The following is a 27,198-nucleotide window of genomic DNA, read 5'->3' on the forward strand; positions in this document are numbered from 1 at the left end:
CGCTCAAGATTTCAAAATTGAGCTACGTTTCCAGATTTCAACTAAATCCCTGTGATCCGCTACCCTGTTGCTGTTGTGCTCCCATGAAATATTTAGCTGGTTTGTCGAATAAACTGAGAACTTATTCACATCTTCTTATTCTTCTTCTTCTTCTTCTTGGCATTAACGTCCTCACTGGGACATAGCCTGCTTCTCAGCTTAGTGTTCTTATGACACTTCCACAGTTATTAACTGAGAGGTTTCTTTGCCAAAATTGCCATTTTTGTATTCGTATATCGTGTGGCAGGTACGATTATACTCTATGCCCAGGGAAGTCAAGAAAATTTCCATTACGAAAAGATCCTGAACCGACCGGGAATCGAACCCAGACACCTTCAGCATGGCTTTGCTTTGTAGCCGCGGACTCTAACCACTCGGCTAAGGAAGGCCCCAACTTATTCACATGCATTTGAAACTTTTTCAATTTTCCATACAAAATGACCAACTTTGGTATGTTAGATCTCAGTTATTTATGGAAATATTTTCGAATGAAACTTTCACAGAACATCAGATGTAACTTGAGTTTTAACATATATTTTTGAATAATTTTTCCAATCACAAGTTTATAAGTAATAACGGTTTGACTAAACCGTAATTTTCGACGAAAAATTCAAAACTTTTTATCTTAAAATCTGATAGCCTCACACGAAAACTGTCTTCAGCAAACTTATTCATCTCGTCAAAATCTACAACTTTGCTGAAGATACCATAAAGCTATTCCTTCAATATGTTTAGTTATGTCAATTATAAAAAATCGTCAAAAAATTCACTTTAGTCAAACCGGTACTGCTTGTCAACATGTGATTGGAAAAATCACTCAATAATATATGATAAAATTTAAGTTATGTCTGATATTCTGTGAAAATTTCATTCAAATCGGTCCATAAATAACTGAGATATAGTTTATCAAAGTTGGTCATTTGGCATGAAAAATCAAAAGAGTTGCAGTTTTTTTTTCTCAGCGAAGAATCACACCATCAACGAAAATAGCGCGAAAGCAATAACCAATCGCGTGCGAGTAGCGAACGGAGTGACGAAACAACCAAGCGAGAACCCCACCACTTGCCATCGGTGAACGGAGCTCGAGCCAATAAAACCACTGGTTGTTCTGCTCCCAGCTCATTCACAAATCGAACGGCATAACGAACGGATCAAGCAGCGGAGCAGCAAAGAAGAGCGCGTGAAAGCCACAGCAGTGTGCGAGTAGCGAACGGAACCAGAGAGCGAAAGCAACAACTGAAAAACAATGGATGTACAAGATGAGCATTATGCTGTTATTTCATCCCGATGGCACTGCAGCAGCGTTCTCGGAACATCCTCAAATTGTCGTATTGTCGATTATTCGTGATAAATCAGATATTGTATGATGCTACGAGATGAATTAAGAGATTATAGTAAGCTTGTGGTAAGCACATTAAGAAATATTACTAGCTATACTGTGTTTATCACGAGAAGTTCTTACTAGCTCGAAAGTGTAAATGAAATGAACCGAATACTGTTGTTGTTACAGAGGGATTTTAATCCGAAGGTCATTCGTCCCTTAAATGAACCGAATCTGTCGAAGATAGTATGTTTTACATAATTTGAATTGCAGACGATGCTCCTCCCTTTCGTATTCTTCGCCTTCTTCTGATTGACCAATCTAGGATAAGATACATGAAGTTGATGTCTTGGTTAGGGATTTACATATCTTGGAAAATTCACATGCGCGTTCGTATGGACAGTAAAAATATCAACATTATTTTAACAGCTTACAATAAATTGAAATCACGCATGTTTTGGTTTCGTGCAAATTTTAAATATTTCTGATCAATGTTCAATGTGTTCTGATTTATATACTATGACATTTGCAATAGACTAACCTGTAGAAAAATTTCAGATCAATAGTTGCTCATTACAATTGGTCAGGAAACAGTTTATTGATCAGTATTTAAAATCTGTCGCAATTTTAATATATTTTCCAATTTCCATACTCGACAATTTAGGAAGTGTTCCCCTATTATATGATAAATCAACGATGCTGTTAGAAATACCATACAATGCTGAGTAGTATGATGTTATTACGGTCCGACGGTGCTGCAGCGGTAAATTCTCAAATTCATGTAATTATGTGGGGTAAATTATGTGAACCAAATTATAGTATACCGCGATATTTAGATCATTATAGATAAATCAGTAAATATCATCCAATAAACCCTTTTATGAACGTATATTGGCCCTGAAAAGGGCCGATTGAGCTTGGATGCTGTGACCACGAGTCGAAATTTAGAAGCGCGGATCGGTCAACCTAGAAATCTTGAGCGATTTCACAAACCAGATGCTGGATTGAAGCTTGAAGATTAACAGCTCAGCAGATTTCTAGCAGCGAGGTTCTTCTCGCTGAGCAAGTTCGGAGGAGCTCTTACCAGCTCGAAAGCGGAATTGGAATGAAACTGAATCCGACGAAGGATGCATGTTTTATATCCTCAGAATAGCAGATGATGCTCCTCCCTTTTGTGCTCTTCGCTTTCTGATCGACCAATCTGGCAAATGGGTATGTGCCAATAATGTGTTGGGCTTAGAATTACTTGGAAATTGCGGAGAATGCTAATGCGTGGAAAATTGATCGAACATGAATTGCTGGAAGGGTTGACGTTAACTAAATATTCAATATGAGCTATTGATAATCAATAGTTTTCTTTATTATGAAGGTAAATTTCTGATCCATGGGTGCCAAAATTATTACAATTGTTCTATGAGAATGTCTTTTCAAAAGCATTCTAAGTATGTCGCAATTTTGTTACATGTGATAATTTTGCTAATCAAAGTGCTATGGAACATCAAAGACGCTGTTGGGAATACCACTCTATTTAACAATTGTTGTGGAATGTTGAGCACTCACCCCGACGGCACTGCAGCAGCGTTCGCGATTACAGTCTCAAAATGTTTAGTCATAAATTATTCATGACAAATGAAATTTTGTCTGAAGCTGTGAAATTGATTTAGGAATATAAGAAGTCATATATAAAGTCGGAAATATTTCTCTTTTAACTCTTTTCCACTAATTTGATGGCCCTGAAAAGGGCCGATGGCTTTGTTAGTTTTGATGCTCTTACAGATAAATAACACTGCGGGATGTTATCAGTTGATTGCCATGGTCAAACGGGGAATCCTCAACTCAAATGTATAAATTTGAGCAAGTTATTTGCTTATACGACGAACCGAAAGTTTCGTGGCGTGGATGGCGCACAACAGTAACAGGTAGTGGATCACCGGGCTTAAGTCGAAATAATGATGGCGGCGATGACGATGGCTGGGTGAACGCAAACAAGCGGTGAAACACAAAGCGAGAATGACTTGCCCGACCGTGTTCACAGTTCGACCGCAAATTCACCTGTGGACTGCTTCCCCTTCTTCTTCTTCTTGGCGGCGGCAGCGGTGATGACTTTGGCTTCGGACGGCATCTTCTCTCGCTCGCTCGACAGTTTGATTTGAGCGAAGCAAGACAAACGGGGAGGTCCTTCGCTATCGATGTCTGTGCCTGAGAAGCACGCCCGGTCAGAGCCAGACGATCTATTGCCTGCTGAGATGCGATCCAAACGGAGAATGGAAAGCAAATGACGTCAAATTTTCTTTAGCACCCCTATTTATAAATTTGCTCGAAATCAACGTTCTCTTTTAAAACAGTAATTAAACTATTTTTACAGGTATGTGGGATTCAGTAAGTAAACGACATGACCCTTTGATGTATTGTCTTTCAATTGAGGTGCCATTCAAGGAATTTCGTTAAACCAGCAAATAGTTATAAGAGTTCAAAATATTTCATGCAAACGTAAGGCTCTTGGTTTTGAAATTCCAATTTCACTCCTGTATAGAGAATTTTTTTTTTACTTTCAAACTGTGCGGCATAATCAAATGCAAACGCATTCAGTTCCCGATGGTTAGTGCCTGTGCTTTTACTGTTCATAAGTCGCAGGGTGGAACTTTCCCCGAGGTCGTGTACGACTATGACAAAAGCCAGGATCAGCAATTGGTATATGTTGGTTTGTCACGGGTTACTTCACTGCAAGGACTATTTTTGACAAACTCTACCATTTTTTCAAGTTCCATCACGCCAAAGGCAGCAATTCTCCCAAAAGGGTTGACTTGAGGAATGAGCTGCAGCGCTTAGGCAATCATCGATTAGTGACGCTTTGAGACGAACTGCGTGAAATACTGGATCATAGCGGCCCAGCCTGCATATTGATGAGTATCAATGTACAGAACCGAAATGCTCATGCAATGGATATTGCTACATACCGAAGCACTGGACCGATTCTATCGATTCTCACGATCGAAGCACCCGTGCTACCAAACATCTAATCTACTGGAGGAGTTTGGCGAACTACAGCTGGAGCCAGAAACCGATCACCCAACCAAGCAACACAAGGAAGCAACGACCAAACAAACAAATTCAATCATCTGGCATTATTCTTGGAAAACCAAACACTGGTTCTCGGAACCACAGAACGACAAATGGTTCTTTTCAGGACTACCAAAATGAGTTCAAAAAGAGTTAACTTCTGAAAACTTCATCCGATCAATAACAACACAAAACTAGTACACTTACAAATTCATACACATGACAAATCAAATTATTAATTATCGTAGTTCTACGTCAACCCCGCGGTAATGTAATATACATTACCCACCCCAATTTTTTTTGATTTGGCTGAAATTTGGCATATGCTTTCTTTATACTCAAAAATGCCTATTTGCATCATCGGTTCGCCATTTTTACCCTAGCGCTACTTTTGAGAAGGGCCTAAGGAAAAAAGCCTTAACAATTTTCAAAAAATTAAAACTCAGAAACTATTTGTCCGATCAGTTTGGTGTCTTCCGCAATGTTTTAGGTTATTGTTGGGACTATCTAGAAAAAAATATACACTGTAGAAAAAATGTTGTAATTTTTTATATATCGAAAATAAAGCTTAAAAATCAATTTTCTCAAAACTCGTATTTTTGATTTTTTTTTATATATGTTAAAGTAGACAAAAAATGAAGTCTTTGCACAGTGGGTCAAGATGGAAAAATCATGGACAAAAAAGTTATGATTTTAAAAAAAAAGGTGAATTTGTTGAAAATGGTCATAATAAACTTTTCAAATGTTTCGGTAGCAATTAGCAAAATTTTCTCATATACCTTTTTTGTTGAAAATTTTGCGTACTTTCATAAAATCGGGTCGAAAAGCATTCAAAAAGTTTATTTAGACCATATTGAAAAATCAACCTTTTTTTAAAAAATCATAACTTTTTTGTCCATGATTTCTCCATCTTGACTCACTGTGCAAAAGACTTCATTTTTTGTCTACTTTAACATATAAAATAATAAAAAAAATCAAAAATACGATTTTTGAGAAAATTGTTTTTTAAGCTTTATTTTGATATGTAAAAAATTACAACATTTTTTTCCCAGTGAATATTTTTTTCCAGATAGTCCCAACAATAACCTAAAACATTGTGGAAGACACCAAACTGATCGGACAAACCGTTTCTAAGTTATAATTTTTTGAAAATTATTAAGGATTTTTTTCTTAGGCCCTTCTCAAAAGTAAGGCTAGAGTCAAAATGGCGAGCCGATGATGCAAAAAGGCATTTTTGGGCATAAAGAAAGCATGTACAAAATTTCATCCAAATCAAAAAATATAAAAATGAAATTTGGGAAAAAAAAAGTCGTCATTTTCTGTGGAACCGCTCAGATATAAAAGTTTCAAAAATCAATAGTCACCAGCACTTTCTTTGTGGCAGAATATCAAAATAAATAGCATAAATACGTAGCTCTAAACCCAACGAACGATTTTCCTGAAAGTATCGGCCCGCAACAATACTGACAATAATGGTCATCATTTTATAAATTGACGCTTATATTGAGCTGTTCGGTAATCCAATCGGCATGGTTATTAAATTAATTAACTCATTACGCGTGGTAAAGATGGACAAATTATGGGTGAAGTTATGAATAAAATCCACGTGCTCGGCTGGGATTTGAACCCAGGACTCTTGTATGCTAGACGAGCGCTTTACCAACTAAGCTATCGAGCCACTTGGTGACCGGTAGCTTAGTTGGTAAAGCACTCGTCTAGCATACAAGAGTCCTGGGTTCAAATCCCAGCCGAGCACGTGGATTTTTTTCATAATTTCACCCATAGTTTGTCCATCTTTACCACGCGTAATGAGTAGGGTGACCATCTCCTGAAGACTCAAAATCAGGACATTTTAAAATTTTCACAACTTAGGGTACATTGGGGTTTTTTCTCGGAAAATTTGTCTGAAACTTTGCAATAAAAAGCATTTTAATACGATGCATGTTGTGGCCAAATATGAGTTCAGTAGCTTTCAAAAACCCAACTGCCAAAATGAATCAAAAGTGCCAAAAATATGATCCGGCCCTACTTTTGCAAGTTCTGTTTTAGGTCAAATTCCGAATATGACTCATATTCCCAATTACATTTCCAAATGTTTTTTTCTCAATTTTTAATGTCGCGGGCTTGTAATGTAAAATCACGAGACACGTCTGATAAGCAGGTATGAGTAAACGTACAAATTCTTAAATATAACTAGTTATTTTTTTTTGCTTAGACAATAAGAATCTTTTTAAATAATTTCATAAAAAAGCTTCCGTTAAGTTTCCATAAAGGTCTCGTAAGAATTCTCTAAGGAGCTCGTCAGTTTTTTGGGAGAAATCCATCAAAGATTTTCTTTGGAAACCGAAGGTTTTTTCTACACGATTCTATGAAACATTCGTAAAGGATCTCTCCAGAAACTCTGATTAGACATGGTGTGCAGCACGAGATGTTAGATGGAGGAAACCCTGTTTGCGTTGCATCAAAGTATTGAAACGAAGGTAGGAAATCCCGTGGTTGCTTTTATCTGTGCTGAAAAAGCAGGACAAATCCTAAAATATGAAAAATAAATCTAGACGCCTCAAAAGAAACTCAAAATCAGGACATGAAACTCAAAATCAGGACCCACTTTAATATTTGCATGCTGGTATAAGGACATCGAAATGTCAAAAGAGTTATACCACCAATACATCAATCGTCATTGTATTGAAATGAAAAAAAAGATAACATATATCCAGAGTGGCAACGAAGAGAGTGGGAATAACTATTTAGTTCAGCCTCATAATTAGAATTTGGCCACTCATTTTTGAAATAATTGAGTCAATGTATAAGCTATCTATGTTTTTTCTAACAAAGTATTTTTTAGATGAATGAATGGAAGGATTTTGGAAAACAAAAGTTTTTCACGTTATGTAATTCAATAACTATTTTGATGGAAAATAATATTTTCGAAAAGATCACATTCTGTGGTTCTGGAACATGAATATTGAAGAGTACAGCATAAAACATTTACATTTTATGATAAATAAATGTGTTTTATCTTCAGACATCATTGTTAAACGTCCCCCGATCTGCTATCTTCGCAGCAACTGGTCTACTGCTCGAATCATATGTTTTTTGTTTACCATTGGCAATGACAGTTCGATGTCTTCTATACGAGATACACCACTTGCCAGCAGCTGAAAGTGGTTACAACTTTTCAACTCGCTTTGACTTCAGAGTTCCACATATGTTATGTGCTCATACCTAACCCCGCGTTTAGAAGGTATACCAAATTTTGTGTATTTTTTCGAAGCTCGAAAATCAAAATGATTTTTTTTTACTGAAACCTTGGACTATAACATACATATAAGGCAAGTATCTTTGTGATATTTGAAGCATTTTTATACTATAGAAAAATTGTGTAAAAAAATAATATAAGCGCTATTATTCGTCGTATCAAACTAAGGTGGATATTTAAAGTTACCTGCAACAGAGATTAATTTTCTAAGTGTAATTTTGTGAAAACTTTTATTGTTTGTACAGTTGTACATCCAAATGCAGTAAAACTAATGTATTTCGATAAAAAACTTCAGTTCAATTGTTCGCTTTGCACTTTGTCACCGAAATCGCAGACGAATTTGAAAACTGGTTGCGATAGAAATGAAAATGGATACGACAAATAGAAGCAACGGTAAGTAATTATTTCATTGCATTATTTCCAATAATTATTAATAAATCATTAATATTTATCAAAATCATTTTAACACAATACGAAAGTCGTCTTGTGAAAGAATTGTTTGGCATCGGTTTGTATCAGCATCATTCGCTGATCAAAGATAAGTACGATATTAGAACATAATCCTAGTGGCACGAGCCATTACTTAGCTTGGACTAACATTGGTTTATTCTGACAACGTTACTGATTTGTCCTTACTGTGAGTCGCTCGTAGTACGAAATCTCAAAGACTATTTTCTGATCTTGATTACTATGGCACTTTAATATTTGACATTTGTATTTATAAGCTTGAATGTGCGAAAAAACTATGTTCAAATCCTTGTTTATAACAAAAAGTTTGTGTTTATCTGTCAATACCACATCAAACATGATTCAGGAATTTAACATTATTTTCATAGAAATTAACATTCTTTAACACAAAGTACCCCATAATATACAATTCGACAACACTATTATATGGTTGTGTTACTTTTCCCCGAATGCCCGTTCACCGGATAGCCCGTTTGAATAGCATAGTTCCCTGAAAAGTTTTTGGCACTCATAATTGTTGTAAATTCTTGCATTTCAAAGTGGTGAACGAACTGGTCATCGAATCCCACGTAACCCCTTAGCCTGCTAATTCACTTTTTTATTCTTATAGTGCTATAATACGGCCAGTACAGTGCGTGTCAACTGTATAATAGCACTAGCACTAGCAGAGTGCTTATTCTGCACACCTAGATTTTTTTCACGAGCTCGGCTGTACGAATCTCGGTTTTCCGATTTTAACCGAGACTCAGCTAACAAATTTTCTGGTTGATTAACAATGAGGCACGATTAACAGATGTTCGGCTTTTATGTCCTGAGATCCCAGGAAATTTGTTTGCCGACTACTCGGCTGTGCGAATCTCGGTTAAAATTAGCCGAGATTCGGCATTCTAAATCAAGTGTGTGGACGAAATAAAGTACTATTTGGTTACTTGGGATGTGCACCCTTCTTTATTTGATTGGCGGTTTTTTTTTCGAATTTTACTGTTCACAGCATTTTTAGCAATATGTGGTTAGTCGAGAATAATCAAATATCTGCCTTTTGCTTTTTCTTTTAGTTCAGAACCCTATCACAAAAGACGAATTCCATGTCAAATCGGTCAGTCGCAGAACTCGACCATCTTCGATTTGAAGCAAATTTTGCCCATGGTTTTGGTTCGGTACAATAAGTGTTTTCCATAGAAAAATCGGTCATTTTGACTCGAGAATAACTTTTGAAAATGGCCTTTAAATTTTAAACCTCATTTTTAATATTTTTTTATTTTTCACTATAGATTCTTAAAAGTAAACAGATGTTTGGGACAAAGTTTCATGATAAAGAATTTTTTAATAAAAAAGCTAAGAACAACTTTCGGTTGATTTTCAAAATGTTGTTTTTTTTTTGTCAAAATAAATACGTTCTGATGATACAATAAAAATCTTAAAATGATTCAAAACCATAATGTTTATATGAATTATTTCTCTAGAAGAAGCCATTTCTGAATTATATCGAGCAGTAATGCAAAAAATATTATTTAGATATTAAAATAGGCCATTCTCATTAGTAATTCGCGATTCTCCATTAATAACAATCCGTTTCTTTCCATATACTTATTTTCCTTGATGGAGAATCGCGAATAAGTAATGAAAATGGCCTATTTTAATATTTAAATGATATTTTTTACATTAAACTCGATATAATTCGAAAATGACTACTTCTAGAGAAATTATCCATATCATCATTATGGTTCAGAATAGTTTCAGGATTCTTATTGTATCATCAGAACGTATTTATTTGGACAAAAAAAAATTGAAAATCGGCCAAAAGTTGTTCTTAGAAAAAGTTTTTTTTATTAAAAATGTCTCCATCACGAAACTTTGTCCCAAACATCTGTTTACTATCAAGAATCTATGGTAAAAATCTAAAAAAAATGTTACTAATAGGGTTTTCGTGTAGTTTTTGAATTTTTCATGGAAATAAATGAAACATTATTCCAGTGTATATTTTTTTTATAGTCCAAACGGTTCACCCAGATAGCCGTAGTGGTAAACGCGCAGCTATTCAGCAAAACCAAGCTGAGGGTCGTGGGTCCGAATCCCACCGGTCGAGGATCTTTTCGGGTTGGAAATTTTCTCGACTTCCCAGGGCATAGAGTATCTTCGTACCTGCCACACGATATACGCATGCAAAAATGGTCATTGGCATAGTAAGCTCTCAGTTAATAACTGTGGAAGTGCTCATAAGAACACTAAGCTGTGAAGCAGGCTCTGCCCCAGTGAGGACGTAATGCCAGAAAGAAGGAACGGTTCGCTACAACTTCTTGATAGAACATTTTTCTCTAAAATCAACAATTTTGGAGTTCGAATTTTTCAAATAAGTTGCATGCAAAAAATTATAGGCCATTTTCAAAAGTTATTCTTGAGTCAGAATGATCAATTTTGCTATGGAAAACACTCATTCACCCATACCAAAAACATGTGCAAAATTTAATCCAAATAGAAGACTATCGAGCACGATTTTAATTTTTTTCGACTCATTCTGGATGGAATTCGTTTAAAGAATGTGCTTGCTCTTTTTTGAGCTGCATCACTTTTCGGGGAAACGGGTTATCCGGGAACTGGAATTTGGAGATATTGCATTCGGGGAAAAGATGCACAATCCTATGATAGAATGTTAAAACAGGCGACTTAGTATAAGTAATGTACGAGTAATGTAATGTAGAGAGTATTGTTTGATCCTTTGCTCGCGTCGCTTGTTCCTGCGGGGGCGGGTGATGTGAGCAGGATCAATCGTGTTGCGCGTCGCTCGCGTGGCATGATAAAATAGTGTCGCGGATCGCGAAGCAGTTTAGTAGTGTTTGATCCTTTGCTCGCGTCAAATTATTTATCATGGTCTAATCGCTTATCAAAGTGAATCCTGTGACCCAACGATCCTCCCCATTAACAAACATCCCTCCCAGTAACCTTTGTGGAGATGCAGAGGCAAACACGGTCTCCAAATAGCAAAGGTTACACACTAACATTCCTTCCCCCAATCCCTCCTGACTGCAAGGACGTGGCCGGCGCCGTTATTGACCCTGTATAAATAGAGGCACTGAATTATGCACACTGAAGAAGATTATGGCCAATCCCAGCCGAACTTCTAGTTGGTTCTTTGTGCATTTTCACTGACTTCGGTCAATCACGGAATAGCAACCATTGATATGTGTAGTCAGTCTAAGCTAAGCTAAGCTAAGTAATGTACGAGTTATGTAATGTAGAGTAAAAAACGTAGTAATCCATGGAACGAAGAAGAAGAATTTTCAAAAAGTGAGTAAAAATTAAGCTGTACTCTGTATGGGGGAAATTTTCGTAGCTTTCTAAAACGAATTATGGGTGGCAATACATTTGCCAGGTCAACTACTTTATAATGTAGAATTTGCAAAAGATCCCGAGATTTTCCGGAATAAGCATCAATTTTTATCCCAAATCCCGGGACAAGCAAGATCGACGAGAAATGGACACTCTAAGGCCGGTAGTGAAGTTCTCCTTTCAATAGTTGACAAAATATTTGATGGTTTGTGTAAGAATCATTGTTAAAACTTTTGAAACAAAAGTTCGAAACAGTTCGGAATTTCATTATGCATTATTTTGCCACTTCGATATTTTTTTTACTGAACCACCCAATATTAGAATTCGTCCATAGACTTCTGAAATTTCTAAAAATATATTGTTTTTTAACGAAATTCTCAAATTTGGCCAGAAACTCTAAGAAGAACTTCTTCAAGAATTCGTTCTGAATCTATTTTACGACTATCTCCAAGCAATTTTAATTTTTGTCATGGATTCTTCAATAAATCCTACTTGGGATTTCTTCAAGCATTTGTACTTAGATATTTTACCGCAATTAATTTTGAAATTTGTTTAAGTAATTAATCAAGGGGGTTCTTTAGTAAAGAGGTTAAGTTCTCGGCTGCAAAGCCATGCCGAAGGTGTCTGAGTTCGATTCCCGTAATTTGATTTTGTAATGAAAATTTTCTTGACTCTTCTGGGCATAAAGGCATAAAGTATCACACATAATACGAATGTTCAAATGGCTACTATGACAAATAAACCTCAAAGCTCATAATTGTGTAAGTGCTCATTGTTTACTAAGCTGGGAAGCAGGCTCTATCTTTGGAGGAATCTTTGGAATAATGTCAATAAAAAAGTCAAGAGAAATGTTTCGCGGAACTCCTAAAAGGATTTGTGAACAGATTTCATGAACATGCAGGAGAACGGTGTGTGGCGGCGGAGAATAAACCACGAGCTCTACTGCGAACCCTGTACCCAGAAGATGGCGAAAGCCGTTGGGCAGGGCATGTTGTAAGACTACCGGACAAAAACCCTGCAAAGATAGTTGGCAACGAATCCGGTTGGTACAAGAAGGGGAGCACAGCGAGTGAGGAGGCTTGATCAGGTGCAACAAGATCTGGAGAGCGTGGGCCAAAATTGAAGTTGGAGGGACAAAGCCATGGACCGAGTTAATTGGCGTAACATCGTTATCGAGATTTTATCAAACTAATTGATGTAACTCATTGATGTAAATAAATAAATTATAGGTCAAGTTAATAAATAATGTCATTTACAGACCTCCTGTGAGAAATGAATATTTTGTAGTCTCATCCATAATCATGGAAATCATTGTTATGAAATTTGGAAAAAAATGAACAAAACTATTTTTTTTTCACAAAAATCCTTACTTTTCATTAGCTGATGAATATAAAAAAGAGCAACACAATTCATGCATATCAATACATCGAAATTTCAACTTGGAGTCACATTGATCAATGTTACCCCACTGATCAATGGCACCCTATTTTACGGTACCGTAATTTCTAGTGGAATAGATCATTTTCAACGATTCTGCACGGCTCTTCTCTAGAATGTTATCAAGGCCAGCAAACAACTGAATGCATGAAAACAAGTACGACGGTGAACTTCATTGTATCATAAATCGAAATTTTCTAAAAAATGGAGGTCCACGCCTCCTCTCTTCTCCATGTTATGAATAATAATTGTTTTCGAGTGAAATTTGTCAATGATTATTTGATGTTGCTCGCCCCGCTTTGATGGCAAACCTGGCTACGCCCATGGTAATCAATCATGTGGAACGAGTACTTGTTCAATTTGTTTAGGTAATGTCGAAGATTCGACATTCTTGTGATTCTTTCACCGACCCAATGACATCATATTGAACTAAAGAGCATTTTTTTTTTATTTGAGAATGTATGCATAATGAAATAGATTACTCACCCAATAGTTCCATTCTTGAGATTATCGACCAACGTCGGCGGTGACTTGCAGCGCACATTCTGCGTATAGGAATTGTACGCCACCGCCGTCAGATCCGCACTGTTAGACAAGTTGAACAGATTGGAGAACGTTCCGCCACCGGTTCCAGGGCACACATTCCCACTCGTGGTCACCGTGGACACATTCTGGACCGTCGTCGGTGCCGAAGCACTGGAGATGGCCGACGAAATCATTGGCACCGATGCGGCCAGCGATGCGTTGATGTCCACCACCGACAGTTCGGTTAGTTCGTGGTGATGTCCGGCCGTCGATAAAGCTGCCTTGCCTTGAGAAATCTCTATGGCACCGTCGCTTCGGGTTATCTGGCCACTGAACTCGGTGGCCATCGGAGGGTGAAGATGGTTCAGGTTTACCGCGCCCGAGTAGTACAAAATGTTGCTATGCTACGTAGGTCTGATGGGACCTAGCCGGAGTAGGGTGCGGTCAGTTCATTTTGTTTTTTTTTTTTGCGTTGTGGTAGAATTGGATCAGCCTGGTTGCTGCACCGATGACACTATGTATAATTACCGAATGTATGTCGGTAGATACCTAGATGATGATGATGCTTTTGCGGCTCAATTCCAGCAGCTCGCTTGATGAGGGCAACTCTGCAACAAGAGAAGATAAAAGTAGATGTGATGACAAGCAGAAAATTAGTGATAATTGCACGACAGAAAAGCCGTTCTCTGGTTTCGGCATATCGGTGGAAAAAAATGATGGTGGAGCAGCAGTGCATTTAGCAACTAATTGATTGAATTGTGTGTCATGTTTTTTAATTCCCTTCGCAAACTGCATCGGTTGACACCGATAGGCTGTTGGATGTCAATTTGAACTGTAGAGTTTTCGAGAATTTTGATTGTCGTCTAATTGTGAGTAATTAATAACAATGCATTCATTTTTTTAACTGTTTCATTAGTTCCATTGCAAACATTACATTCATTTCTTCTATCTAGCTGTTCACCATCACCCTGATTTAATACAACTAAACTAAGCATTAAGCAACATTTTCTCAACGACATACACTGCCCATAACTGCAAAACAGTCACATTCGACATTTTTGAGAAATCGAAGTTAATACCAAGGAGAGTCATCAAACGATAAATACTTTCGATCAACTTACTGAAATCTGAGAGATTGCTCTAGAAAATTCGAAAAAAATACCAAGTCGTTTTGTCACATTGGTAATTACAACCGCATAACAGTCACATTGAGATTATAAATTAGCGTCGTGATGTAATATCAATGAAATTTCTATCAGAATTATTTTCTGACAATTCACCTAGTATGCGATATGAGTCGTACAACATATCAGCCTCAAATAAGCACTTTTGAGTTCCTGGTAATTTTTAGAAACTTTAGTTTCCTTCCATACTGCCATAAAATGCAAACTTTGTATTCCATTTACTCAATGCCTACTTTTGTCGAATGTTACAAATATGCAGTTATGGGGAGAACAGGTCGGACTCGATTATCCGGAGTATCGATTTTTTTCACTCTGGATAATCGAATTCTCCGGATAATCGAATCACTAAGAAAAATATTGAAATCTTTGATAAAAGAACTAATAAAAGATGGGCGACGATGAAGGGCAACAAAAGTGTTTAGTTTATATTTTCAAAAGAGATTCTCAGTCTTCATTCCCGAAACAGAAGTACGTTGCCTTCTGCTTGCTATAGTACACGCGATTCGGTTGTAACAACGTAGGCAATTCCAGTTTTAACAATCAGTTTTCGTTTATTCTTCAAAGATGTAGCTAAAATCTCCTGCTTTTTCTACCTACATAGAATATAAGTTATACCTAAAGTAAAGAAAATCAAATCGGTAGATTTTTGTCTTCAGTCTTTTGTTTTCAGTGGTGAATAAGAAAAGCAATTCGTGTGTCAAAACAATTTATCAAGCCGTGTGCAAGCGTTTTTTGTTAAAAATGGAGGGTATTCGGCTAGTTGGAAAATATCTACCTTTGTTCCCCTAATCTGCAAATTTGCCGACATACTGTGAAGTATTCCGGAATTTCATGTTTCATTTGCGAGCAGAGAAGCAAAAGCCTAGAGTTAGCGCCCAGTTAACAACACAAGCTTTGAAGACAACATGAAACAAAAAGCATTTGAATCATTTGATCGACGACGTGACAGTGGAACAAAAAATCTTGCGATAGTATGAAACTTGGAAAAGCTTGCCGAAGCACATACTAAGGATGTTGGCGAAAGAAACTGAAAAGAGAAATGAATTCTCTCATTCATTGCGGAACCTTTTCGACATCGTGAAGAAGTATAAACCAAAAACTAAAGAGGAGAAAAAAGCATCTCAGTATTTGCAAGAACAACGAGAATAATCCACCCCTCCAACAACAACTGAGACTGGTCCAAAGGAAACTATCTCATATAGTGATTTTGAGGAGGAAGCTAATATACAGGCAACAGAAGAGACTAATCCGCCAACTAGTGAGCAGAAAGAAGCAAGTCTACAGCAAAAGAAAACATTGACTGGTAGCGATTTCGAGTCCTCATCCCAAACCCAGAGTGAGTGCTTTACTTCGTTCGGTACTATCGGCGAAGATTTACAGATACCAGGTAAGTGTGAATTAAATACATTGCAAATATGTTTTAAAATGTTTTTCATGGATTCTAATATTTTTGATTTTTATATTTTCTTCTAGGTCCTTCAAAACCATCTTCAACTCCTAAACCACAATTAAAACACGTTATTACTGTCGATGTGGCTGCTGTTTTCCCAAGTAACCATAAGCACTAATAATAAGCTTTAAATCAGCATCATAGATGCGTACATACCTTATAATAGCACCACAAATGCTTACACACCTTATAACAGTACTTCCGCTGCATAGAAACCCTATTACAGCATCATTAATACTTCTAAGCCTGATGCATACAGGCATTAAATAAGCACTATATTGGCTTTATATTTGAATTCAGGGCATGTTTAAATGCCATCCAGTGTTTTGACAGATGTACCACGTGCTTTGTGTTTGCATATAGTGGTAAGAGGGAGTCAAACATAAATCTTCTCACTACTACAATTGCAGGTTTTATGGCGGGGAAAAGTGATGGTTTAAATTGATCACTTTTCTTTCCAATACTATTCATCTTATGTGGCCGTAGGAGCAAAGGAGCAGGACAACAACCCTATATGCGCATATAATGCTGTTACCGTGCCGCATTATCGTGCTTACTGATTACTTGGGTTGGACCGCTGCAAAGTGAGTGATCGAAATGCGGTATTTCTAATTTCATCTATAGCGAAATCTTTGGGGCACGACGTTTCAACATTATTGTTGAACAAGGAGTCCATTAGATATTCAAGAAAAAAATTCTTGAGCAAAAGCACCATGAGCTGAAAACAACATTAAGCCACAGGTTAACTTAACAGTTCACTGGGATTCAAAGCTGCTTCCTAGTATATTGTCGTCTAAAGCCATCCCCAAAACTGAACGATTGGCTATAGTTGTATCTGGTGATGGCATCCGTAAGTTGTTAGCTGTTCCCTCCATCCAAAATTCAACAGGAATAGAACAAGCAGTAGCAGTTTATAATGCAGTTGTCGATTGGGGTCTTGAAGACAGGTAAGTTTTTTTTAGCTTCAATTTTATTATTTTAGGGTTTTGTTTACATCATATGATACCACTGCATCAAACACTGGTCGAAAGAAAGGAGCGTGTCAACATCTAAACAATATGTTTAAAAGACAGCTTATTGGACTTCCCTGTAGACATCACATACACGAGCTGTTAGTTGGCAAGGCATTCAAGGTACTGAAATTTGAAACAGCACAATCTCCAAATGTTGAAATCTTTAAGCGTTTTCAGATGGAATGGCACCGCTTAGAAAAGAGTTCATACCATTCTGGTTTGAATGATGCGTTCGTTAAATCATCAATAACAGACAACGAGAGGATGATTCTATTAGAATTTTTTCAGCGACAACTAATAGAACATCATCACCGCGAAGATTACCGTGAAGTTATTCAGCTTACGGTTATATTTTTGGGTGGAAAAATTAATGAAAATTTTAAAATAAGAGCTCCTGGTGCTTTCCATAATGCAAGATGGATGCCTAAAATGATTTATCCTTTTAAAATGTTCCTTTACCGATACACTTTTGCGTTACCTAAGGCAACTAAAGATGGATTAGCACGATTTAATGTATTCATTGTGAAAGTATATCTAAGAAACTGGTTTCTTTCTTCGTGTGCTGCAATGTCTGCAAGCAATGACTTCTATTTGATAAAATCGCTTAAAATTTACGAGGCTGTTGACAAAGAAGTTGCCGAAGCAGTACATAAAGGGTTCTTGAATCATCTGCAGTATTTGGATAGCAATCTCATCGGATTGTGTTTGTTTGACGAAAAGTTGGATGTAGCAGATAAAAAAAGAATTATGGAAGCCTTACACACATCAGGTAAATACTTTGTTTAATTTGTTGTACCGAGATTATTATTTTTCTAACAATATTTTGATTTTCAGATACCAAAAAATTGTACCTGCTAAATCCATAATCGAATCAAACGACGTTTCAACACTCGAGCTACACTCGTTTGTACAAGGATGTCAGGATACTAAAAAAATGTTCCATACTCTAGAAATTCCGGAATCCTTGTTGGAAACTGATATTACGCAGTGGAATTGCAAAAAAGAATATGAAGATGCCAAAAGGCGTATTCAAAGTTTGGAAGTCGTAAATGACAATGCGGAACGAGGTATTGCATTAATTAAAACATATAATTCGAAATTGTCAACGGATGAAAATCAGAAACAGTAATGTACCAAAAACAACCAACAAGATATTTTTTTAATATCACAATTCCTTTCCTCTCCCTTTCGTTGCTTACCTTAAGAGATGTTAAAATACTATTGCGCTAAAAAAAAGAATCAAATTCAAAATATCTTGAATTATTTTTTTAATTTTCGGCAAACACCAATGGAAAATATGTGAGCCACCCTAATAAAATATCACGAATCTAATGAAGGAAATGCTCTACGATGATGAAAGAGGTGATAAAATACTATTGTTTTTAATATCCCATTCAAATTATGATTTTTCGACAGAAAGGCCCACCCTAATGGAAAATAAGTAAACCACCCTAATAAAATACCACATATCAAATGTAGAAAATGGCTTACGATAATGTGAGAGATGTTCCAATACTATTGTCTTCGATATTCAATTAAAATTCATTTTTTTTAACAAAAAGGACTACCCTAATGGAAAGTAAATGAACCACCCTAATGAAATATCACATATAATATGCTTTCAGTGGGGCCCAGATAGCCGTAGCGGTAAACGCGCAGCTATCCAGCATGACCATGCTGAGGGTCGTGGGTTCGAATCCCGCTGGTCGAGGATCTTTTCGTAATGGAAATTTTCTCGATTCCCATGGCATAGAGTATCTTCGTACCTGCCACACGATATGCACATGCAAAAATGGTCAATCGGCAAAGAAAGCTCTCAGTTAGTAACTGTGGAAGTGCTCATAAGAACACTAATCTGAGAAGCAGGCTTTGTCCCAGTTGGGACGTAACGCTAGAAAGAAGAAGAAGATGCTTTCAGTGGCCAACAATGATATAGGATATGTTTCAATACTATTGCCTTGAATATCTCAGCAATTGAATTCAAATCGTTCATTTCAAATTCAATTCACTCCACCAACTCACTCCCAAAAGGTCGATTTAAAAAAAAAAATCCAAATAACACCAGATCTCGACGTTTCATGCATTTCCAAGACATCTGGCATCAAAAAAAATTTCGATTTCGGAAATTTCATGTACCCCTCTGCTCAATCGGACCCCTCTGCTCATGTACCCCTTGAGCTCAATCGGACTTCATTAAGTGGATCCCCAAAGCGGTCAAAGTTTGGCTTTTTTGACCGCTTTGGGGGTTTACTTAATGAAGTCCGATTGAGCTCAAATTTTGCATGGGGACTTTTTTCGAGAAGACAAAACTTTTGAGCACAATCATTTTTTGAAATTCGAAAAATCGATTTTCATTGGCACCCTACTGGGCATAGAGTATAACCGTAACCGTAACGAATGCGAAAATGGCAACTTTGGCATAGAAAGCTCTCAGTTAATAAAAGTGGAAGGGCTCATAAGAACACTAAGCTGAGAAGCAGGCTCTGTCCCTATGGGGACGTTAATGCCAAGAAGAAGAGAAGCAGAAGCAGAAGAATGCTGAAGATTTCACAGAACATTTTTTTATGGTAAGGATGGAATGGAAGATGTGGGAGATTGGATTTTCAAACATTTTTAAATTTTGATCCGTCCTAGTGTTGGTCCAGAAGAACCCGATTTTGAGTAACTTGATTTTAGACAGAAATCAAATGACTCGTACACATTTCAATGACGCAGCATGCACCCCCATGCATACTGCAATCAGATATTCATACTATGTTTTCCAACTAGATGCAGTCATAGTTAACTTCCACGACCATTTTGATCTCAACCATATCGATTTCACCTAATTCAAGGTTTACCTGCCCAGATTGCACCCGGGGTAAACGATGATAGCCATTTAGGCAGCAATTCCGAAGCTCAATCAAACTCACAATCTAGCTAGAAACATCCAAGTATAGGACCAGCGTCAATGTCAATCGAGCCGTAAAGGTGTTTTCCCCCCTAGCCTGTAGATGACCGAAGGATTGTTGTTGGCGGAAAATGGAAATCTAGTATTGCAGCTACACACTGACTTACTGAGACAGACAGACGCTGAGCTTGTCGCTTCTGCTGGCGTTGAAAATGGATGCATTTTGCTATACAATCAAATGGAAACAGCTGGATACTGGAATGTGTCATAGTGGCTCAATGCAAATGTGACACTTGTGTTTCGTTGTATCCTTTGCAAGGATGGAAATCTAGTGATCATGATAAAACAAATGATGCATCGTGGTTGTTCTTTGTCATGCGATCATAGCAACAACGATAAACCCTTAGTCGTCAAGCCATCACAACAAACTTCGCTCCGCGAAAAATGAATCGCTCGGCATGTGTGCTAACGATCAATTGTTCGCAAACCGAATTCATAAATTTTGGAAGATTTTCACGCTTTCACTCTGCGATATGACTTCTAGCATACCATTTTTGATCCTCAAGTCAATCGTGCATGGAATGTGAGAAAGTTTATCCGTGAATTTTAAATTGATTCGCATTAATCGCAACTTGTTACAATATCCGACAAACCTTTTGTCCTACGACAAACAGTTTATCGGATGCTCGATATATCTATGATTAGCGCGCGTGGTGAGGTGTTGAAATCATGTTGCTGCAAGAGCGATGGCCCTCTTGGACCGTTCAAATACCGTGTTGTTTGTCGTTAGAGCTGATTTTTTTCCATCCTTGATCCTTTGTGCCTTGTGTTCAATAAGTAGGGTAAGTGATCTATTAGTTGTGGGTGTTCCTATAGTTGCGGTAATGCCATTTTATTGGTAGTGCTACTGATTTAATTGAATTAGCTGCAGATCCGACACCTCCAATCGACGTATTGGCTTATTGATTCACGAAATAGCAGAAAACACCGTTCAAACTCCTTCGACCACCAAAACTGCTTAAACTTTTCTCACTTGTACCAATAGTTGCGGTAAAGTGTTCCTATAATGGAGGGTCCCATAAGAAAACAACGGATACCGCAACTAAAGGAACACAAATTAAAATTTTACCTCCACTAAAGGAACAGTGTACCAATAGTGGAGGTATTATTTTTCACTGACATCACGATGGTTACTGCGATGAAATCAATTTTCTCAATAAGTGAATGTCATTACTTCCCGTTACAACAATAATATGTACATTCATTGCGCTACTAGAATTTTGAGGGGTTAAATGAAGTTGAACCGTGCTTAGTACCTCCACTATTGGAACATTTACCCTACAGTAACGCCTCTGTCTGTGACGATGATGGAAACCGCTTTGTTGGAAAGCTGCGGTATACGGGATATCCTGATATGCTATGTCTTAATATCAAAGCAACCAAATAGCACTTTAATTCGCCCTGCATGCTTATATAGTGCTGTTATACAGCTGGCATACTCTTTCGTAACTTTCAATAGCGCAAAAATGCGATTTTTCGGCTAATGATTACTTGGGCATATATGTCATTTGTGCTAAGAAATTCAACATAATAAAATTTATGAAAACGATTAGATTTTAGTTCACTTCTCTATGCTATTAGGTAAACAGTACATCCAATAGTAGAAGATAATCTCGATCAGTTTCGAGGTAGACCGATGTAAATGGAAGCTGAGAAGACGAAGAAGTATCAACATGAGACATAACTGTTTATGCTTAACATAGTTTATACAAGAAATTCAGCATTTAACAGTATGTAATATATTTAACAGCAACATGAAAATATTTTCTAAGGACATAGAATTCTGTGTCACCCACTCACTTGCTCAACCCAGAAAAACAGCACAAAAAGAGAAAAAGCTTACGAAAATAGAGCCCCGAAGCATTTGCTTGTACCAACATACAAAAGCATGTACCATTTTAATATAAATCAATATGCTAATATGGTCTTGCTACCGAATTGAGCCTCGCTTGTCGGTGCTCGACACTAAGGAAAGCATGTAAACGAGTTCCAATTTTGTTTGACCCGACAACAGTACGTAGGTACTTAGGTATAGGAAGTGCAATGCCGTTTGAAGTTCAGCCCCATACCATGACCCCACAGTTATGGATCAAATAGTGTGGAGTCCAACCTATAAAATTCAATAAAACGACATGGAAAACGTAAAATTGTAATTTAAAAGCACGAATCGAATCGTTCCAAATTGGAACTTCGGTTAGTAAACTGTTTTGAGTGTAATATTTACATAGGATTGCATAAAAATTAAAAATTGTGTCGGTTCCTGAAAACCATATTATGGATCAATTTTCATATTATGGATCAAATTGTGACATATTATGGATCAGTGCGCAAAATCAAGGGATTTTCAACTCAATGCATCTGTATTGCATGGTATGGCAAAAGTTAACAATGTGTTATATATTACTGCAAAAATTAGCAGCGTTAGAGCTGGAAACAAGGGTAAAATGCCCTTTTTATTGTGATACTGCATTGTAGTAACTGAGACATGAACTGTTTCCGCTCCACACCTAGTTTTCCACCCATTTTTGTCTGCTAAAATATGAAATTTACAAACCTTTATGTTTTATTAGTTTTATCCTTAGTGCTGTTGTCTAAAAATGTCGAATCCAATGCATAAAATAGCAGAAATCTACATTCTTTGGAAGTGATCCATAACCGTGGTAAACAATCAGTTCCTGGTCCATATTATGGATCACTAGTTAGAAGTTCTAATATTCGGTATTTTGAATCAAAATTCAAGTAGAATGTTTTCCAAAGATGAATTCATACTAAATCGAAGCGAACGAGCATAAAACATACTATAACATTTGAATTTTACCACCTGTGGGAGCTTATGAATGCTGACGGCACTTCTTACAGAAAACGACCATATAATGATAGCTGTGTGGTACCAACTGAACATTTGTCAAAAACACTGTTATTTAGCGGTTGAATGTTATGCTTAACATTACAAATGGTAGAAGACAAATAGTATAACATGGGAAAAATATGTTTTACGTCAACGTTTATGTTTTGAGCGAGTTATCCGATGTTGAACGCCAAAGTGATCCGTCACTGTGGGTGATCCGTAACTGTGTGGGCATGGTACATCTCCCCTACATAGGGCTAATGTGAGTCTCTCTGTTTGCGCCTTGATTAACCCCTCTACCGGCAGCTTCATTTTTTACCGCAAAATTCAAATTCAAATCGTTATAACTTTTTTGTTTTTCAATATTTTTGCACCATTTTTTCACGAGCTCTCAAAAAACTCTTCTAGTTTCAAGATCTGTGTCGATATTGATCATTGATCATCTGGTTTTGTAGATATTCAAAAATTCCTTGGGGGATCGACCCGTAACTAGAACCCCCCGTGAATTTCTCAGGCTACAGAATTTTAATCGTATTTGGATATTCACTCTTCGGAACAATACATTAAGGTGATTATAGAACGAAGCCACACCTCAAATTTTCAAGAGCACAAGACTTGAGAACCAAACAGCGCTCCGCGTTGAAAATTTATCCCATTGGTCACCACCAGCAAGCAAGCAATTTGATTGGTTTTCAACGCGAAATGTTGTCAGACACTCTCGTCTTGTGCACTTGAAAATTCGAAGTCTGGCTTCGTTTTATAATCACCTTAATGAGAGTATGTTGTGAAAAAATGAAGCAATTTGGTGCAGCCGTTTTTAAGTAATGGCCATTTAGGTTTCTGGAACCACGCTGGCCAAATAAAGATCTTAAAAACTTCAAAAAACATCATATCGTAATTTTCAGATATCTCCAAGAATACTGAACCGATTTGTATGATTTTTTCAGAGAAGCTCCTTATTACCTGGCATTATATAGCCCACGTTTTATTTTTTTGATAAATTGATCAAAAACAAAATGGCCGCAAGAGACATTTTGTATGGAAAATGTCGGTCCCCCAAGGAACATCGGAATATCTTTAAAACCAGATGACCAATAATTAATATCGACACGGATTTCGAAACTAGAAGAGTTTTTTGAGAACTAGTGAAAAAATGGTGAAAAAATATTGAAAAACAAAAAAGTTATAACGATTTGAATTTGAATTTTGCGGTAAAAAATAAAGCTGCCGGTATAGGGGTTAACATGGATCTGGTTGATGGCCGAAGGATGGCTACAAATTAAACTCGATCTAGACATCCATTCGGAATATTAACCGGTGCATGTATATTAGACCTGTTCATATTTAAAAAATGTCTGGAAATCTACCGGTCAAGCAGTATTCGGAATTCTCATGCCAAGAACAATGTGTGGTCAAATTTTCAGCTCATTTGATAAAGATTTCAGTATGCTTCAAGTTGAAAATGTGTTTTTGGGCTTATTTCAAGGTTTGAAAAATCATAACTAGCATGTGGAAAATCAAAACCACTTGCTATTACCACTATTTGTAAGCTAATTTTATTCTGACAAATTTTGTCGAACACGCTAATGAGATTAAATTGAGTTTTAACATTGTTTGATACAAATTTGTTCTCCACAGTACCCAGAAATTACAGTTTTTTCAATATACATGGTATATAAAACACCCTTTGACATTATTTTTTCACGCCCCAATCAACGGGAATCAAACATAATACATTTATGAATACATTGACCATCAACAGCTTACATGTTGCTTAAGGCAATAAATTACAATAAATGTCCAAAAATCGAACACCGCACCGCAACCTGATGATAGTTAAATCATGCATGACACATGTACCGAAAACGAATGAATTGAACAAGTTAGCATTGCTTTTTCTTTCCGAGTGATGATTGTTTTGATTGCATTTCACTGATCATTTAGAACGATTTGAAAACAATCATCATCATCAACTGAGAAAAGGCAGTGCTAACGTGTTCATTTTTTGTATTCTTTGAAGCTCACGGTGGTGCTCTTTGCTCACCCACAGTGGATTTACAAATTTGCTTCATAATTACCTATTTTTTACAATTTATTTCCGTAAGATAAATGGTAACTTTGAACGGGATTGACTTTAAGACATGCATAGTCATCATGTCTGGAAATTAAAAATCCGAAATTTTCATGCAGGCATGCTTTTCAGTGAAAACACTTCCCGAAAAAAGAGATTTTCAAGAACCTCGAGATACAAACCTCAACCAAACTATGTTAAAACTTGCTCCAATCTTAAAATCGTGTTCGGCAAAAGTTCGTAGAATTAGATAAACTACTATGTAGAGATATTTTCGATAAATTTTGATGTTTCGTTCGGTAGTTATGATTTTTTAAAGCTTGAAAATAGCCCAAAAACACAAAATTGATTTGAAGCACACCTAAATTTACTCTAAATTGAGTGAAATTTTGGCCAGAAGTTTATTTTGCAATGAAAAATCAAAGTATTGGTTGACTGGGGAGTTTCTAGACATTTTTGAAAATATGAATAGGTCTAATGTATATAGTATATCTACCGGATTTGAATCTACTCATTACAGCTGAGTTCACATAAAAGAAGGCTTTAGTTGAATGTTTTATCCGCCGAGCCCTATAATTCCTCGAATTGGGCGTTTGATAATAATATAAAATTTTCAATGTACTCATTAGCGTTTTATCAGCTCTATATGATCTATAGTAGTATCGAATCAAAGCAATCGAAGAAAGATGCCATTACATAACAATCGGATAGGTTATTCAAAAGTATGAACAAATGATCGCATGTCTTTAAAATACTGTAATTCCTGTAAATCGAGATATAACGTATATTAAGGAGTAACTTTAACTGTTTCCTACGTCATCGATAGGATCCTAATTGGGATTCCAAAACATTTTTCTTAGTTTTAGTTTTGCTGGGTCCAAAACATCGACTTTTCCAAGTTATTCGAAAACAAAACGTGGTTAGAAAATATTTTACGGGTTTTGATAATTCACAAGAAGATCATTGAATGCGTGAGAGGTTTTTTTTGCTAAAATCCTGACGAGATAATTTTTGAATCTCTTCTGATATAAACAACATATTTGCTTATAAGATTTATGTTAGATTGTGCTTGCGCATCATTTACGAATGCTGAAATAACAACTTTGACAAAGAAAATTCTCAGTCAACAATACTGGATGCGCTCATTGAACACTCAGTTGATAGGCAGGCTCTTTCCTAGAAGATAAATAATATTTCATCAGATTCCTGACGATGTTATTGTCAAAATATACTCTAAATACTTGATTGGTTCCTGACGTGATTCTCGGTAGATTCTTTCCGAGATCTTTATCCAGTTTTAAGCGCCATCTAAGACGTGCCACTCATGGCTTTAAAGTGATTCTTTGAAACTTAATCTGGAGATTCTAAGCAAGATATTTGACAAATTTCTTACAAACTTCCTTGAGAAATTCTATGCATAATGCTTGTATTGATTTTTAGTGAACTCGTGTGGAGACCAATGAAGGGATCTGGAACAAACACTCATATGTAGATCTAAAAAAAAGTGTAACAGATTAATGGAAAAAATGGGTGGATTTCGCCCTAATATTCTCCATAGCAGATTTGTGCTAACACTCTAACTGGTGTATTTTGTAGTTTATTATTAAAATGATTTAAGATTTTCAAGATCCCACTTGGCAATTTACTATGAATCTTTGATTGATTCTTAACCTGATCCTTAATGAATTCTACTTCAAATGCTTGGTGGATTTATCTCGGCATATTTAGAAACTTTCCGGATATCCTAGAGGGTTTTTGAAACTAGACATACGTGTCTTTCATTTAAGCCAAAAAGAACTAAAATCGGTCTATACACTGATTTTTGCGAGCTGTTTGAATTTTCGGGTAACTATTTTATGGAAGTCTCCCTCTCCCTCAGTCCCCCACAAAAAATAATTGTCAAAATCATCAAGTTTCATAAGTTACATTGATTTGAAGTTTGAAATGGATCGGAAATGACCAAAAGTCTTTACTGAAATTAAACTATTTGTTTATAGCAATCGCTAGAAACAGAGACAGGCAAGAAACCGTGTCCTTACGCTTCCATTATTCCATCATTATAGTACGCTTATCCTTATGCCTGATAAATAGGCAGTCAGCTAACCAAAAGCAACTCTCTCTGCTATAAAATTACCTTACCCATTTACCTTCCCGCATGATTTGGCATAGATGCAGGGGTATATTCGGTTTACTGCGGGTCAGTTTAAATGCCTAATTTCTTTCATTCACCTCAATTACACGCCTCT

At 36.7% G+C, this 27,198-nt stretch overlaps 1 protein-coding gene across 3 annotated transcripts in view; it reads right to left on the reverse strand.

Annotated features, from left to right (window-relative positions):
- The window catches only part of LOC5570171 (ATP-binding cassette sub-family G member 1), a 173,358-nt gene that overhangs the window by 68,347 nt on the left and 77,813 nt on the right, over positions 1-27,198 (reverse strand). For all 3 annotated transcript variants that reach the window (XM_021853895.1, XM_021853894.1, XM_021853893.1), the window contains one exon: positions 13,398-14,044. In XM_021853895.1, coding sequence (XP_021709587.1) covers positions 13,398-13,783 — 386 coding nt within the window. In that variant the 5' untranslated portion in view covers positions 13,784-14,044. The remainder of the gene's footprint in view (positions 1-13,397; positions 14,045-27,198) is intronic.

Source organism: Aedes aegypti, chromosome 3 (genome assembly GCF_002204515.2).
Source record: "Aedes aegypti strain LVP_AGWG chromosome 3, AaegL5.0 Primary Assembly, whole genome shotgun sequence".
NCBI lineage: Eukaryota > Metazoa > Arthropoda > Insecta > Diptera > Culicidae > Aedes > Aedes aegypti.